General features: G+C 41.0%; 1 protein-coding gene across 1 annotated transcript in view; it reads left to right on the plus strand.

The window, feature by feature from the left end:
- Nucleotides 1-13,586: 13,586 nt before the first annotated feature.
- The window catches only part of MOB2 (MOB kinase activator 2), a gene marked incomplete at its 5' end in the record, with an annotated part of 10,045 nt that continues 5,207 nt past the window's right edge, over nucleotides 13,587-18,424 (plus strand). The window contains 2 exons of the mRNA XM_010287016.1: nucleotides 13,587-13,747; nucleotides 14,960-15,053. Coding sequence (XP_010285318.1) covers nucleotides 13,587-13,747; nucleotides 14,960-15,053 — 255 coding nt within the window. The remainder of the gene's footprint in view (nucleotides 13,748-14,959; nucleotides 15,054-18,424) is intronic.

The raw sequence follows: 18,424 nt of genomic DNA on the forward strand, positions 1-18,424 counted from the left end.
AAGGGAATGAAACAAATTCAGCACACAACTGTGCATCTAATTTTAATATTTGTTTTTGAAAATTACTAGTCTTCCTTAACCAATTTCTTGGCTGCGCTTTCAGCATTTAATTAAAAGAATGAATTTGTATTTCAGCAAGCCCTTCGAGGTAACACTACAAGCTTCAATATATCTATGTTTTTGGGTTTTTCCGATTGCTAATTGATCAGTATGTATCTGTAAAGGTGCTTCTACTTAAGCTTTTTGGTCTCCCTTGGTATATCCTGAAAATTAATAAATTAGGGTTGGGAATCACTGCTGTCTCATGAGCTAATTAACCGTGGCTGATCTAACTGTACCAGTAATTAAACTATTATCCACCCTACTTTTTTTTTTTTCAGTCAGTCATTCAAATATTCTTTGCTCTGACACATGATTCCACAGAGTTTGTATTTTAAATAGATTTTTCTTCCTTTACTGTACAGAAAGCAAAACTTCAGCATGCTGTTTTCTAGGAAATACTGAAACAGTTGTGTGCTATTGATGACAAAACTGAACAAAAGCATTGCATCATTCTGTCACAGAGTTTAAAAATTAACTATACTGTTAGATTAGGGAATGTTTTGTACATATAATTTGTTAATGAAAGTTAACTAATTAAGATAATGCTTTGATTTCTTGTACCTTCAACTCTCTCTTACCCTGTGAGGAGACACAGTTTGTGCCTTGGAACTATGGATTTCAGGTTTTTTTGTTTAACAAGGTAGTTCATACTAAGACTGAAAGGCACCATCTCTCATCACAGATTCTGATCTAAGGCATGGCAGGAGAGGTGGGATTTCCCTGAACTACCTTTGGTTTAAATTAAAGCCAAAATACTAAGAAAAGGAAAAGATCCATATGTGATCTTCAAAGCTGCCATTGAGAGAGCGCTGACCTTAATCCACAGTCATTTCTAGTAAATAAATAATCCTTCCTAATTAAAATGCTGCAGTTGAAGTATAAGAGTTGAGTTTGTGGAGCTTAATACAGTGGACGAAAATTTCAGGTGGGGCTGCTGCTTCATGTTGGTATTTCTTTGCCCAACCTGTTCAATAAGTAATGACGGGGTAAGGAATTGAATTCCTCACCGCTGTGTGTCTCAATGCAACAAGATGCAAATGTGTGTGCTAGCGCAAATGCTTTAAAAGTGAGTTTACAGGTGCAGGCATGCAAAATTGCCTATGAATAGTGAAAACAACTTACAGTTTTTTCCTATGCTATGTAACTAATTGAGTTTATATTGTTTACTGAAGTCCCTAGAAAAAAAGCTAAGATGTTTGAAGTAGCTATGTTGCTACCCGTGTTTCTATGTACGCACGTTATGGTGTGCCTAGCACTCTTCTGTCCTATTAAACCACACTTCTTAGCTGTAAACCAGACTGTGTTTACGTGAAGGATTCAGCTGTTGAAGTCCTGCCTACTGTGTGATTACATATGGATGACCTTTTCAAAGGTGGAACTCTAGTAGCAAGGCAGGTGATGGATTTGTTTTCACTCACTTCCCAACAAAAAAAACTAACTTATCCTTCCAGTGCAAGACACTTTGTGCCTCAACAGTTGTAATTTGCCCAGTCCTGCCAGAAGTAAAAAAGACAGTCCTTTACTCTTCCTTGCCCCTGGGGAGCTGAGGAGTGAGACAACAACTATGACAGAGCTCAGCTGCAAGCGGACATGTTGCACCATGTTGAAAAATATTTATCTATTGAGAGCAGAGGCTCTCTGAGCGAGTATTCTCATTAACTGTTTGGGGACTGTCATGCAGTCCATGTTGCCTTCTTTCATATGGCACAGTATAATTATAAAGATATATTTTAAAACATTTTTGTAGACTCTTAGAAGTTGGGAATTGCGGAATTCAGATTACAAGTACATTAGACATTACATGTACCTGTCATCCAAAACATAGTTTGTGGGTAAGGTGGTGAGCTTGATCTGCATATCTAGCATATTTCCTTGGTGCAGGTTTTCTTTAGGTTACAGTAGTACTTAAAACTCATTAATATTGTTAGATAAATATTCTTCATTGTCCAAAGCTTGCAAGTCAAAAAGGCAGTGAGGAAACTAAAACACTTCTTACAAAGACAAACCTGTTTGCACCCTGGTAGTCTCTGAGCAGAATAGATTGTCTGCGTTTGTCTATCTTGGGCTGTATAGCAAGGAGTCTGACTGTTGAAGCCAGGTTGCCATGGTGAAATAATTCCCAGCAATTAAAGCACAGTTCTATCCTGAAAAGCAACTCTGTGCAAGCTGCGTTGTGAAATCCCACATTTATGAGGCCATGAGGTTTCCAAATCAAACTTGCTTGGTTTAGAAATAAAAAGATAGCTTTGTGATCTGCCAGCTCTACAGACTTCATAAGGGTTGGAAGATAACAGTGTCTTCAGTGACCTACGGGCTCTGGTGGTGAACTTCCTCCCCACGAAGGTGGACCAAAGTTCTGCATGTGCTCTTCTAGAAAGATAACAGGGCTGCATCAGAAAAACCAGGAGGAGCAGTTGCTCCCAGAATTTGAATTTAATCATGATGCAGAAGTCAAAATAACTCTATTTAAATGTGTTCCAGTAGAAGATTACAGGATAGTAAATAAATAAAGAACTGCTTAAGTTAACAGACATGTCTGAAAACACACAGGGAATAGATATGTTAATTAAGAAGTTTATGTGGGTTTTCTACAGTATATTTACATTTTCTTTCAATTTGCAGTCTAAAAACCTTGAACAAGAGAGATGGACTTTTTTGCCAATTATGTTCTTTTTAGCTTTTCCTTGTTCTTTGCAAGCAGTTTTTCTGGCCTCCAAAACTTCAGATAATGTGTTGAAAAAAACCTCTAACCTCTATTCTGAGTGCTATAGTAACAAAGCTGACAGGCCTAGATTTGCCTTCCCCGATGTGAAAAGGTGTTAAAAGCCAACCCAGAACTTGCTTTCAAATTGCTTTAAAATCTTGGTGCAGACCACTTGTTTTCATGACTCTCTGGTGTGGGAGAGTCCCTACTGCAGCATGCGGCATCTGTAACAGCACCAGGCTCTGTACCTCTGCCATTGTCTGCTCTCAGTTGAGAGCCACTTTTCTCCTTTGCATGTGTGTGTTAACTAAAGAAATTTAAGGTATACTGTATGTCTCTGCCTTGCACTGAAATGTTTTCCAGTGTAGAGCAAAAACTGTTTATCTCTGCTGACTTCAAAAGGTCCTTAGAGAGCCAATTCAGATACATTTACATACGTAGACATCCGTGGCTAGGTGAAATGAATACTGTTCATACTGTCTAGCTGCAGTATGGGAGTATATTTAGCAATGGAGGATGATGAGGAAGCATTTGCGTTGCTAGAATACAAATGACATTTCCCTTCTAAAGGGAGGCAAGGATACAGGATCATTACCTTGGTATTCTGTATGGGCTGATGGGTTTGGAGTGGGTGCACCTGGGGACTAAAATGAGCTGCATGTTAACAAGAGAAACCCCAGAACACAGAACTCCAGCCTGTGTTTTTGGCTGCTGAACTGATGAATGGCTGGGCAGAGATGCCCTGGGGAGTTAGCATGGCACGGCCTCTCTGGTCCCTTTGTGCCCTGCACCAGGGTCTGCTCCAAGAGTACTGTTCTAGGGGAGCAGGAGTTGTAAGCGGGGGAGAATATACTGTGAGACACCACCTCAGGTGGGGATTTGCCCTTTTTCTGCTCAGTTTTTGGCTTCCTTTGTCAGACAAGCAGAGTTCACCTACAGTTGGAAACAAAAACAAATCCAGGAACCGCCATGCCATGTCTGTCATGGGCTGAGGACTTGGGCACCTATGATGCAGTGTTCCGCTGTAGGGTTTGTTCTAAGCATTGGATAAATTAATTGTTGCAAGACTGTTAATCTATGACCTACTGAATCTCTCTTACCACAGATGTAATTTGGCTCTACATAGAATTCTTGAAAATAAACATGAGGAAAGATTTGTGTCCTTTTTCTAATCCCCAAATTACCAAAAATCTGGATGGTAGTAAATGGCTTAGGAAGAGAATCTTGCTGAGGCTTCATGTTGGCACCCCCTGGTTTGGATATGATGGCTTTTTGGCATGAAGATAAAAGAGAGTGTTTCAAAACGAACAAAAACAACAGGGTGTTTGCTTGGGTAAGGTAATTTTCTGTGTTTCTACTAGTGAATGGTTCCTTTTACATTGTATCACTGGCTCCTAGAAATAAATAATCTATTTGTCTCCCATCTGACATCACTTCCCTTGTGTTCCTAGGGCTCTGTCCCACTGAGCCCCTCCCAAGTGTGTTGCCTGGAGGGGAACCTTGACCAGTATAAGGATTTTACAGTCAGAAGACCCTCCCCAAAGGTACCCAGAGAGGCTGGATACCTCTTCTCGGTCAGGGTGACGAGTTCTGGCAGGTGTGCCCAGAAAGGGAAGGAAACAAACTCTAGTCCAGTGTGTTTTCCCACAAGAATGCACTCTGCGCATTCTTGTAGCATTAGCCGAGCTCCGAGAAGGAGCTGCAGTGATACCTGGTCACCAGCAAATACCTGGGAGTTTCAGCTCTGTACTTTGGAACGCAGTTAACACGCCGCTGACCCACCACTATGGGCCAACAGTACGGCAAACACTGAGCTAAGTGCTGGGAGGTGACATGCAAGGGAAGAGAGAAGGCGGGAGAGAAGTAGAATCATAGGATAACTTAAGTTGGAAAAGGTTGACCTTTAAGATCATCAAGTCCAACCGTTAACCTAGCACTGTCAAGTCCACCACTAAACCATGTCCCTAAGTGCTGTATCTCCATGTCTCTTAAATACCTCCAGGGACGGTGACTCAACCACTTCCCTGGGCAGCCTGTTCCAATGCTTGACAACCTTTTCAGTGAAGAAATTTTACCCAATATCCGATCTAAACCTCCCCGGCGCAACCTGAGGCCATTTCCGCTTGTCCTGTGGCACAACTTGAGGCCATTTCCTCTTGTCCTATCACTTGTTACTTGGGAGAAGAGACAGACACCCACCTCACCACAGCCCCTTTTCAGGTAGATGTAGAGAGCCTTCTTTTCTCCAGACTAAACAGCCCTCGTTCCCTCAACTGCTCCTCATCAGACTTGTGCTCTAGATCCTTCACCAGCAAGTGGGTGAGGAGTCCTACGAAAGGGAATGGAAAGGTCTGACATACTGGAGACAGAGACATAGCCTATGCAGGTGCCCCGTGTTCTCCTTGCAGGCACCACCAGCTGGAATTCAGTTTGGCCCTACAGACTGTTTTGGGCTTTCTGTTGAGAAGCAGCATTATGAAATAATGTTATGGCACTTGTCATCCTTAACATGCCTGCCATGCCTTGGCACTGACTGTTTTCAGCAGAGCATCCGGAGGCCAAGCAAAGATTCCCTTTTAAGGCAAAGAGCCACTATGAGAATCCAGAAGAAAAAGTTTCCCTGGCATGTAGGGTACATTCTTCTTTCCTCCTCCTCTTAAATAAACTATTAGTAACTTTTAAAAACAGAACAAAAATGAAGAAGCAGGGCCAGAAATGCTGCCAAAGACATTTTATTCTGCGCAGCCCCCTTAGACCGGCGCAGCAACTGAGGCCTGGAACTAACCCAGGGCAGGAGAGGGGAATAATGAAACTGAGGTCAGCGGGGTCTGTCAGATCTTGGGGGAGAGGCAGTCGGGATGGAGACTGTCTTAAAAATCGTAGTCCCCTTCCCCTGGAGAAATGGCAGCAATCCGTGAACAATTGTACTGTTGCACTGGGATTTGGGCTTGCTTTCCAATACCTTACACAGCTTCCCTTCCCATGCTGTTGTTCTTTTCTTTCCCAATCCTGAGCATGTATACATACATCCAGGATTTGTGTTCTGGGTGTGCTGTCACGCGGCATTTTCAGCTGAAGACTTAGCAGCGATCTGGGTTAAAACAGGACATGGGATTGCAGAAAAATCTCCACAGAGATACTAATCTTGTACGGTTTTAAAGAAAGAGGGAAATACAAACATTGTTTCTCGCTTTTTCTCAAAGGAAGGTCAATTCTACTGATGTTCAAATGAAACCTCTTTTTCCCCTTTTCTTACCTGCTGTACAAATAAAGAAAGATGTTGAATTACCAAGAACTGATTTTTAAGCTGCTTAGCCCCTCTATGCTGTACTTAACTGAGGAGAAAAGACTGGACTGCTGGGGTAGGAAACTGGGCAGCCTTCAAGAGTTTGTTCCTGTCCTGTAAAAAATGGTGTAACCTGCTTCTTCATTGTTCTTGGTGGGAGTTTCAGTCACTAGGACTCATAAATTTTAGCTCATAAAACTGCTTCCTTCCTGCTATGAATGGCTTCAGGACTCTCACACAGAAGATTTCTAACCAGAAATTAACTGATAACTTCTTTCTAGGAAAGTGCCACAGAACAACCAGAAAGTTAACAAGTAAGTCTGTGAGCAGCTAACCTGGTTTTCCTTACAAAGCTGTAGCCTTCTGTGGATGGCTGAAATCTTTGGGTTTTTCTTGCTCTGCAAAGGGAGTCACATTAGAAGGGAGAGAGTTTGCATGTTGAATGTTTTTACCTTGATGTGTTTTATTCCCTCTTCTGTTCCACTTGCATCCCATTTGACTCCTTACTTAAAGAAGGGGAGAGAAGCTAAAATGAAAATACCCAGTATACCTTTAATTTTGAATTATAAACACTTATTCACTGGAAAATATAAAAACATGAAAGTGTTCATAAAGATTGGTCTGAAAGACACTGTTGAAATGTTGGCTCACTGCCTCTCTAATTCTGTGTTGGCTTATGTTTTAAGAAGCTAACCCCCATCCTCAGATTACCAGGAAAGTAGGTTTTGGCAGGAGTACTTCACTATAATACTTCATCAGCAGAGGATATTTTAAAACATGATACTTCAAAAAGAAAGGAAAAAATTACAGGGTGAAAATCAAAGGCCAAGATAGTTTGATATATCCGGTAGTTCGGTAGTGGAGAGCTACACCTGGGTAAGGTGGAATATGGTGTTGCTGTTGGAGGCTGTAGGTTTTCCACATAAATGTTTTAGTTGGGAATGTACCATTTCAACCCCCAAATTTTCTATATTGTGAAGTATACAAATTATAAAGCGCAAGCTAGGTTACTTGGAAATAACCCCCAAAACCTCAAGTGACTTTTTAGTATCATTTGGTCACATTTCTGTGGGCATCATACTTTTGATCTTTCTTAAAATAGGTTTTCCGTTTTGTGCCACTTTTGCATGCATTGCTGTGAACCGTGGGGCTTTTACTTCACTCTCACCAACACGGACTGACCACATTGCAGCTGGATTGTCACAGTTGAGACGTGCTGTCTTCTAAATGTGCTGGGGATTGCTAGGATTATACCAGTTAACCTCGGATAAGAAATAGGGTCAGTTACTAAAAAAAAATAATATTATTAATCGCAAAATAAGCGTCTTTGTCCTGCAAGGATCATAATCCGTGGTGATTTTCATCCCCACAGACTTGAGATGGCTTGTGAGTTTTGAGGTTCACAAACAGGGAGACAGATTTGCCGTGTAAGGCCTGTTGGACCTGTTCTGTCAATTTTCAAATGGAAATCAGTGTGTTTGAGACTTGGCTGGAACCTGAAACTGGTGCATGATCCAGAGGGCACAAAGTGATTGGAGTTTTGCCTGCAGCTCTGCTCCTCACCACTATAGGTTTTTTTTAATAACCTTTTTAACTTTCTAAAGTTACTCTTATATCTGGTACTAAAACAACTTTAATATGCCACATTAAAAAGAGAAAAGCCACTGATTACTTGTATTTAAAAAAGAAAAAATAAACAGCCACTCACCCCAAGGGTAGTTAGTTGGGTGTGAAGGGTAGGAGATGGTGATGGAAGCCTCATCGTTTGTCCTTGAAGAGATTTCTATTTCAGATGGAGTGTAAGAAACTGCACAGCTTTCTGGAGACAACAAGAAATTACTACAGCTGTGCTGGTTCCCTCTGGAAAAAAGGAATCCTGAACTGGTAGAGATCATCTTAAATTGCACAATCAGTTTAGGCAAGTTTGGCATTCAATAAATCACTAATATTCCCTCTGTGTGATCAACCTGGTAATAAATCAGATTCTTGTGACCAAAACCGTGGATGCCTGGTACACTTCCAAAGTGATGTGAACTACATCAGGTTGTGAAGCATGTCCACGTAGCAGACATTGTGTCTTTGGTACTTCTTCAGCTAAATCAGATTGCTTCACACATGCTTCTTTCCAAACAATCCACATCAGTTTAAACTGAAGCACATCTTTAGTATTTGTACCATGAATAAACTTTGACCCTTCTGCTATGGAATGGGAATAATACTTTCCTCATATGCTTTGAAAACTAAATGAATACCTGGATGGTGCTTTGAAGATGCTCCAAAGTGTGGCTTTTTTAAAACCAAGAAACTACTGGGCATCTGATCAAGAAGGAAATGAGAGAGAGATTAGAGGAGTATGTTTATTAACTGAGATGGAATAAGAACACAGGCTGGGAAATCGGCAGTTTTACTCGATCTTAACAAAGCGGTTAGACCAAGGAAAAAAAACATCACAGCTCAGTGGGCCTGTCACTCAGTGGAGTATCTTATATATCTCTTTCCCCAGTGAAATCCAGGCATACTTCCAGCTGCTGTGTGTTTTCTCAGCTGAACACAAGTCTGAGTATGGAAGCCCTGCTAGAAGCATTATTGAATGTACTGTTTTTATCTGGAGCTAGTTTGCTGAACTTTCTTCTAAGACTTTAGACGAGTGATGTCTCTTTTGCCATCTCCCATCACTTCTCCCTCTCTGAAACGTGCTCATGGGTGTGACTTGGCCTGTGGCATCATATCCAATTGAGCACCTAAAACCAAACACAAACCTATCCTGGGAATTATCTGAAGAGTTAGTTTGTACTTTGGCTTGCCTGTCAATAAAAACTGCTGAGTGCTGTCTCCTTGGAGTCCCTAAAGATGTTTCATTCCTTAATTAGTACTTAAGCACCGATAGGCAGGTTTTGGTCTAGCCTTTTGACAGACCTTCATCAAACTGCTGTGTAACAGCTATTCCTCCAGCTGCTTTGGAGATAGTTGATCTGACATGGATGTGTTAAGTCACATTTAGCAGTCTTGTATTCTTTAAGAAAGACACAGGTAAACACAAATCAGGACTTTGGTTTGCTTTAGGGTGCTATAGCAGTGTTTTGAAAGTTCGTGCCCTTTTTTTGGTCTTATATGACATTTTATTATGTTTTCCAGTAAATAATCATCTACAGATGGTGGACTTTTACTGTTCTATTCAGGAAACGGCAAGCTCTACTGTTCTTGTTACTTTTCCTTTCATTGAAAGCAGGCTGAACAAGCTGTTGCTGAATGTCCTGCTTTATGCTCACTGCTATAGTCTTCACTTAGAAGGGTGTTCTGGAACACCTAAGAAATGGCTACACACCGTTTTTCATACTTGGGTACTTTAAACTTAAAATGTAAAATTGAGGAAAGTATCTTGAATGTGAACAGCTCACAACAAAGGATATAATGGATGCTTCGCTTTGCACATTTGGAGTTGGTTCCAGATTGATGGTGTTTTCTTATAAGGCTTTGAAACAACCGTGAACTCAGAGGTAGGGGAGAGCAGAAGGAAGGAAGCCAACTTCTGAACTGGTAATTGTGGATGTATGAGCTTTGCTTTGTCTAGCATATGGAGCTATTATTTGTTGATTCATAGTCATATGTAATCATGTTTCTAAAACGGTTTTCTCCATACTGCTGTATGCTTCAGCTTTGTAAGTCTGTAAAGAAGTGCTTTAGTATCGACAGTTTCCAAACTAAACAAAGAGTTTTACAGCCTAGACTGTAAAACCTAAGTTCTGCCTAATAGAGGGAAGATGTGTGGCCCGGTTCAAAACTTGACATTTTTAAGACTGGAAGTTTTTTGAATTTGTACTTAGAACATTTGTGCTATGTAGTATCCCAGTTGCACTGCATGTGGTCATGAAAATCTGCTGGTAGAAACAATTTTTGTGGTCTTGCTTTAGCTCTCAGCACCTGCAAAAGGTTAAAAAGTTTGTGCTGCACATGGTGATTGACATTCAGGTTTCAGTGGTGTGAATAAACCCTTTGATATCTGTGATTATGGGCATTTTGCAGGTTCAGTGATGATACCCATGAGTCAGGTTCTTTTTTAAACCAAGCCAAAGCTTTGGAAAGGGGCAGAACATGGGATCCTTCAGGAAGCTTCTGTTTGAAATGCTCCAGTTCCAGCACAAGGCAGTTGTGGAAAGACTTACACAATCTGTTGAAAAGACGCAAAGTGGCTGTGTGTACTAATCTAACGGAGAACTGACATTTGTGCGGAAATGAGGGGGTTTGGTTTTTGTAAAAGGATGTCATATGGTCATTTGCATTAGCAAACTTGTGAGACACATTTAGTGTTGAATTTTTGTTTCTTTTCTTGAAAGGAAGAGAGGATGCTGAAGTGAGAGTGAGGTACACACTATTCATTTCTGCTCACTGGAAGGCTTGCCTCAGCCTCATATGTCTTCCTTCTGTGGTTTCTCTCCACAGCTTGGCTGTATGACAGACTGTCTTTGACCTCCTTGTCTCTCTCTCCCCTCCTCCTCTCAGAAGACTGCTCTTAGCTGACGTGGCACAGCCCTAACCTGGGGCCCTTGGTTTAAATATCCTGAAGTAAAGCAAAGACACAAACTCTGTTCTACCCAAACTACTTGTCGCTCATAACTTTCTCCTCAAGTAGTTTGTCGAACCAGTCTCTGAAGTTGAAGGGTTACTAGAACCGTAATTTTCTTAAAAAATCAACTTATACTTGAATCTTGTCCCCCCAAACCAAACCCAAAAGCTACTAAACCCAACCAGCTGAAAAAAAAACCCTAAAGAGTATATTCTGAATAGACCTTAATATTGTCTGTCAGAGACTCGGCACATATGAAGGTGCTGTATGGAGCATGCCAGGCTCGGTTTCAGCAGCGTAGGAGTAAAGCAGCCTGTGCTAGGAATTAAGTAAATCAGTGGCCTGGAGTATTTTTTACTAGCTCAGGGCCAAGTGCATAGTTTCAACTGGATTTATGTGGTTGACTGTCAGGCTAAGGTAGTTTCAAGTCTTAACATGGTACTCCTGCAAAAGGAAGAGGTCAAACATGTTGCTTCATCTGCTGTAAAGTCAGGTTACAGACTACTGAGTGAGACTGTTGTTTTATGCTATGACATTTTCTTTGAATATCATCTCAAGTTCTGTGAAAATCTGAAGTCTCGGGCCCAAGCATAAATTAAGTATGTCTTTCATAGCTTCTTTAAACATCTCTAAGGCCCTCCTGCAGTTCTTGCTTTCATTGACTTTTCTTTCTTATCTGTAACTTATTTTTACATGGTGAGGTTCAGACAAGATCCAGCAAATGTAAGGGTTTGAAGACAAGAATAGTTAGCTGGCAACCAGGAGCTGTTGGTCTAACTGAGCAGATATATGTTGTATACATACATGTATACAACACCTCTGTATAACATCTGACTTTGCATATACTAAAATATCCCTTTGTGGAGCAGCTGTGAGAATTAGTCCAGGTTACTTCATTAAGTAATGATCAGGGACAAATCTTGCAGGCTTCATTTGAATTGGAAGGCAGTGCTGTGGAAAAAGGGGATTGCAGGAAATGTGCAAGAGTAGCTATGTGCTAAATTCATCTTCACATACACCGGTTTGAGTTTATTCTCATACTGTATTTGCACTCTTTAAAAAGATGTTCTGTGTCACAGGTCTCCTCTCTCTCTATCCATGAAATCCACCTCTCTCATTAGCATAGGGAAATAAAGTATGACCATCTTTTCCCTACCAGGGACCTCCTACATGTGCTTTCTGCACATCTGTGGTTTGTAAATATATTGTGAGGGTGTCTTCTGTGTATCGTGCTGCTGTCACTAAGTTTTCCTTGTTTATTCCTTGATGATGGCCTTTCTGAAGTCTTAAAAGTCCCTCTAGTCTTAATTTACTAGAGGGTTAGAGAGAAGTATGACAAGACTCAATGCAAGTTCAAGACAGTGAACAGTGGCAGTGCTGGTGACCGAGCTGCAGTAAGTTATAGCGTCCCTCTCTTGTGCAAGGCAAATCTCAATCTCTCCCTGATGATGATGTGGACAATGAGTCATTCTGAAGATGGGTTTAATGAACAGATCTGTAAAGAGCCCATGGAGACAGAGATCTGAATAATCATACTTTCTTTGGGGAAAGCACTGACACTTCGAACACCATTCCAGGAAAGATGTGTATCACATCCTCACTGCCAAAAACAAGCCTGCATGTATCTCAGACAGGGGCACAGTTGGAAGATTATTTGAAGTGTGTTAAGAGCCAGAATGAGAGGTCAGTTTCCTTTGGATGGGATCTAGATGAGTTTCAACAGCAAACTTAATGCAGTTATCTGCAAAAGTGGGCTTGTCTTGGTTGTACAGATCCTTAAAAACCTCTTTAACCAAGAAAACCTGACATGAAAAAATCCTGGCATCTCTTTATATTCATGTGATAGTGCACACAGCAAGTATTGCCTTACTACACTTATCCCTCACCATTAAATATATCTTCTGTCTCTGGTTAGGTGGATTTTTTTAACTGTAGAAACATGTGGATATGCAGCTCTTCGACCACATAACCTAAAAACCCAAAGTGCTGATGACCCACCATCCTTCCTCAAAAGTCCTTGCTGACCCCCTGGCCTAGGAATACTGGCTGGGTTGAGAGTCTGGTTTGAGAATGTTAAAACCAGTGGGATGAAAACTCTAGTGATCATACCAAACACTTGAGAAACAGGAGATGAAAAGTCACAATATGCCAGGGAGATAAATGCATTTTATGGAAGGTAGTTTGTCTGCTTTTATAAATCCAAATGGAAGTTTATTTCATAATGCATCAGATTTTAAAGGATTGTCAGAAAAAAAATGAACTCGGATCTTTCTGTCTCAAGTATCCTGGGAGTTGAGAAAGCAGGTGTTTTTGTAGTTATCAGTGCTTCTAGCTGGAGTCATGGATGCCCACTTCTAGAAGGCCTCTGGTATCTCAGAGAATGTAGAGCTGGAGCAGCGAGGAATGCTGTAGCTCTCTGAATAAGCAGTGCCAGCACATTGTGTGGGAGGAGCATTTTTCCAATTGCAAGCCGTCTTCTCGCAACATTGCTTTCAGTGTCCCTCAAGCTCCCGTTTTGCAGGTGACAGTTAACTGTATGATGCAGCAGATTGTTAGTATACTCACACTAGAGTATGTCCTTCAGGCACAGTGCCATTCTGCTGTCACGACTGTTCACAGGTGTAGATAGAGACAGACTGTCACTCTCTCAACAGTTTGGAATCTAAACTGACAAAAGGGCAATGGAGATGGAGCAGCTCAGCCTCAAGTTTCTTAACACCATTCAAAACTTCCAGTGGTCCTTGAAAAAAGTGTCTGAATTCAAATACACTTTTTAAGAAACTATCTTTTGCTTTAATAAAAAGAAAAATTAAGCTCAGGGGAGGGAAGGCAGGAGGAGCAGTGTAAGAGAAACCGTCTTCTTTCAGATTTCTGTAGCTGTTCATCAACCGTAAAGGTAACCTTTCTTCTTTCTTTTTAACCTCTTGCAGGAAGTCCAAGGGAAAGCCAAATGGTAAAAAGCCAGCACCGGAAGAGAAGAAAATTTACCTAGAGCCGGAATACACAAAATCCAGAATTACCGACTTCGAATTTAAGGAGCTAGTGATGTTACCACGAGAAATAGACCTCAACGAGTGGCTAGCCAGCAACAGTGAGTATTGTGATTGTACACCTCTGAGCTTGCTGTCCACAGCCAAGGAGGCATTCATTCACTCTGTTTCTTCTTACTGTTTTCAGTGCTTAGAAAAACACTCAGTGACTATGCTTACTGCATAATGCATGTCATTATACTTTGAATAGTAATTAATCTGTCTTGGGTACAAACCAACTGTGCTCAGCAGCATGGAAGCCTTGACGTGTTTCCTCCTTCCAACTCCCTCACTGTGGCACTGAGGGCATTAAAGTTTTTGATGCCATTTTGAGGACCATCAGATTCCTGTTGACTATTTCCTAAACCTGCTGGCTCAGCATGTTTCTGACTCAAGCTACTGGCCTTCCAGAAGCATCGTAAAGATGGTAGTTTATCAAGATGTGTATTTAAAACAAGTTATACTTAAAGCAAGAAGTTTTGAAGTCTTTTGGTTGGAGTTCTCCCCACTCCTTCCAAGCGTTGGTGGAATCACTGTGAGTTTAAACTGTATAGTCAAGCCAGAACTCAGAGACGTGACTGACTACTGTGACTGAATGCTGTGTCTGTGCACTTCGGTTCTGATTTACAGTACTGTGCTTCTGCTTCAGCTGCCAGTCCTAACCTGCAGCTATGACCCAGTCTTATTTACGTTTTCACGTTATTTGGTATTAGCAAGAAACTACTTTAAACTGCACACTAGGAAAGTTTATAGAGACTCATTAAGAAAAAATGAGGTGCCCCCTGAGGAGTATTAAGATGTTAAATTATCTCAGGAGATTTTTAAAGTGTAGAAGTGTATTAGCTTTCATGCTATTTTTTTTAAAGGAGGTATATCATGAGAGTTATTAATGCTGTTTTCTAGCCACTGTACATTTTAAGTCTGACTTCAAAAGAATGTAGCAAATCGTTTGCCTTCAGCTTGTAGTAGAGTATTTTACGGCAAAGGTGAGGCTGATGATGGAGACACTTTCCAGTCTTGCTGCTTAGTGAGTAATAAGAGCTGATGCATCATGGTGCTTTCATCTTGAATCAAAACAAGAGCTTTCATTCTGTGTACCTCTTTGTTTTGCAGTTCATCATTAGACTCATTTAGCTAAATCATGTTTAAATTTGTACGCAAGCTCAAGACTCTGAGGTCACTTCACTTGCTCTATTTAAATAATTGTCTGGAGGATAACCAGTGTTTGAAAGTATTTTACTTCTGAATTTCTTTCCTTTGTATTTATTTTTCAGCAACAACTTTCTTTCATCACATCAACTTACAGTATAGTACAATCTCAGAATTCTGTACAGGAGAGTCATGTCAGACCATGGCCGTGTGCAATACGTAAGTCGGTATTTACAATTACAAGGTTTCCATGAAGTCTTCAGAGCTGCCTGGGGGAGGATATTGGTATTAGATGGCATTGGGCAAGTGTTTTACAGCAGATCCTTGCTTAGTAAGAATGTGGCAACTGCACATCCTCTGCTCTCCCCTCAGCAGTGAAGGGTGGTGGAAATATGGTTTTGTGGAGGACTAGAAGGACGAGAATCTTGGACTGTTTGTGGCTCGTTTTATAAGGTCAGAGCAGAGAGGCAGATTACCATGTGTGTAGGTTGTGGGGAGAGGGGGGGAAGAAGAGCAAGGCAAAACTGTCCTCACTGGTAACAGTGCTGGCATTCCATAGAAGGCCGGGGAGGATAAATGAATTGCAAAAACCTCAGAGGGTGCTTTTGATAGCTGGAATGCTGACAGAGCACCAGGCTGCTGACGAATAACCTCTAGCCTGATGTGAGGTTTCTTCAGGCTTTCTGCCTGAGTCCCTGGGCACAGAGGGCACAAGTGGCAGCTTTGGAAAGAGTTAAGGAAAACGTTTTGGTTTGGCACTTTCCCCTGTAGGACTTAGTAGACTTTTTTAACATTGACTAGCTGTCACTTATGAAAGAAAGCTTTGTAGTTTTACTGTACATGGTGAATATAAGAAAAAGTTACCATGAACTCCTGCTCTTCATTAGCACAGTCCAACATGATGGAATATGAGATCCAGTTGAGCATGAATAAGCCTGTTGTGTTATGTTTTGTGTTCTCCGCTCCCCCCTGGCCCCGCACATGTGTTGATAGTCCTTTTCTTCCCTCCTCCTGCATTTCCTGGGATTAATTTAGTCGATGCATTTTTAAAACAGAAGACTGAGCAGTTAACATTACAGTATATCAAACAAACATCCCAGGGAATGTATGCAACAGAACCAGAGCTCTGTATTGTATCTCTGACTATAATTATGTAGTGCTTACAAAGGAATCCTTGCTTAATGCATTGGGCTATCTTGTACACTTGAAATTAATATCAAGGGCTTTCTTTGAGAGCACTCTGAAGAATCCAAAGTGTACGGAGGATATTTTTGCATGTAGAAGTTGGAAAGATAACTGTCAGTAGAGAATTAAAGGCCATGCTAGGGACTTTGAAAGCAGGCTGGAACATAAAGTGATAAATCTCTGCTGCACTCAGATTTTATCAAAAGGAACAGCATGTCTCTAAATGAGAAATGGTGATCAGTAAGATGAGCATTTTGTTGACTCTTGCTCCCAACCCTTCTGCTAAATTCCTGACGTAGCACTGGCTGTCCAAAGGAGCGAGTTTAACTGTTTATCGACTTGGCTGGTGGAAAATAGTGGTTAAAAGGAGGTGGTGGTGGGGAACCTATGTAAGTGTTGCTCCATTCTGCTCTAGTGAGTCTTAAACTAGAGTTCTCTGTAAGCAGTTTATGTTGCAGAATAAAGAAGGGAAGTGCCTATAGACTGCTCCAGCTGTAGTCTGTATTTTTAGTGGTGAGGACTGATAGCAGAATGTTCCTGTCCTTTGTTTTGAAAAACTGCATTGTTTGGGAATAACAGGAAGCATTTCTACACTTGGGTGAAGCACATGAAATGGTTTGTGTTTAGCTAAATCATAACAACTTGAGTATCTTCCTGTACTTGGGGGCAGATGACTGATTCATGTTTGCAAACTGTAGGCTGCATATTTCTTTCTTCTATCAAGCGTGTGGGTCTATGATAAAAGCACAGAGGTGAGAGAGATCACTTAGCGACACACCTCCATACAGTTCAGCTTTGAAGGGCCTGTGTTCTCCAAATATCTCTAATGACAACTTTGGATAATTCTTTTCTTTACATTCTGCCTTTCCTACCTTTTCCCTTTTGGAAGATATATGCCTAAATGGAATATGGAGAACTGCCTCAAAGATTGCCATTTGTTCATACCCAGTGATGACTACGACAAAGCCATATGTGGCTTCCCCACCCCTCTTCTTTTTTTTCTTTTTAATCTTACCCTAACGAAGTAAGGTAAAGACATGCTTATTGTGTTGGAGAAAACACCAGTTGGTATGATTTATTGTGCCTCTGACTTGCCTGTAGTATATAAAAGTATCACCTAGAGTCAGTTGCTGATTAACCTGATGGACATTCCAGATTTGACCTGGTAGTGGTCACTGATCTGTTTGTTTGGGTACTTGGTAATAAAATAGCATCTACCTGTATTAGATTGCCACAGAATTATAGTACCTTGGAGTAAGGGTGCAGTTTGCCATTTTTTTTCAGAGCCGATTTCTTAAGTAGTTCAGTATGGAGGTCTGCATTCTGTTCCTCTTTTGTGCTTTCCCTGCCCAGTTCTCTAAGGTGTGTTTTGGATCACACCATCCTGGTCATACCTAAGGAAGGCTTTTTGTATTTATGGTTGAGATGTTGAAGTAACTATTGAGAACAGGCTGCTTGTCAAGATACTTTGCATTCAAATGCACTGCAAATATTCAATCTTAAGTTTAGAGGATTTGCTGGCAAAATAAACACCAGTTGCAGTCAAATATTTGAGGTAAGGTTTTAACATCTCAGGGAAGCTCCAGCCAACTGACAAACTGCAGACAGATGCAGCTTTCAGACCTCTGTCAGATATATGAGATAGCACAGCCATCTGCACAGAGTGAGAAGAGAATTTCTGCTTAGGGTCACTAAGAGACATCGGACCAAAACTTAGTCTCCTTGTAGAACAGGTGGACGTATTTGCTGGCAAGGTGGGATAATGCCATGAGAAATACTAGAACGGCCACTTATCTTCCAAATTTAATGAGTGTGGCATGAATGGTACTTTGGGAATTATTTAATTTTGCTCATTAATATGTTTAGCACTTGCTGGAATGCAGGCACTATATTTTTAACGCAGTATTGAATATTTAGATTTAGTATGCTTTATAGCTTATTGTTACACAAACTAGCTTTAAGGCACCATGAGCTGTAAATTGGTTTTCTACCTGACGTTTGGGCAAAGCTGCTCAGAAGTGCTGAAGCGAGAGTAGTAACTAAGAGCCTATGTAAGTGCTGTTCATGGGGCTGAGATTACAAAACTCCCGAGGCAGAAATCAAGGACGGATGCAAACCTCTAGGCAGCCCCCAGATAAGAGTGAAAGGTCTCATTTTGATCCAGTGAAATCCATCAATTGATAATTCCTTATCACTAATTTTTTCTAATCTTACAATGTAATTTCTCATGTCTACCTTGCCTTTGTCTCTGCATGTGGAGGGTATTTCCTTCTAGAAATCTTAACTCAAACTTGCATGTTTTGCATTTTCAAGTTCCCCGAGCTGTACCCTTCTACATGGTGGCTCCTTACTCTTTTTTTATCCACCATCTAAACATTGCTTTGCCCTTATCAAACCATGAAAGC

Source organism: Phaethon lepturus, unplaced genomic scaffold, assembly GCF_000687285.1.
Source record: "Phaethon lepturus isolate BGI_N335 unplaced genomic scaffold, ASM68728v1 scaffold5140, whole genome shotgun sequence".
NCBI classification, from domain to species: Eukaryota; Metazoa; Chordata; class Aves; order Phaethontiformes; family Phaethontidae; genus Phaethon; species Phaethon lepturus.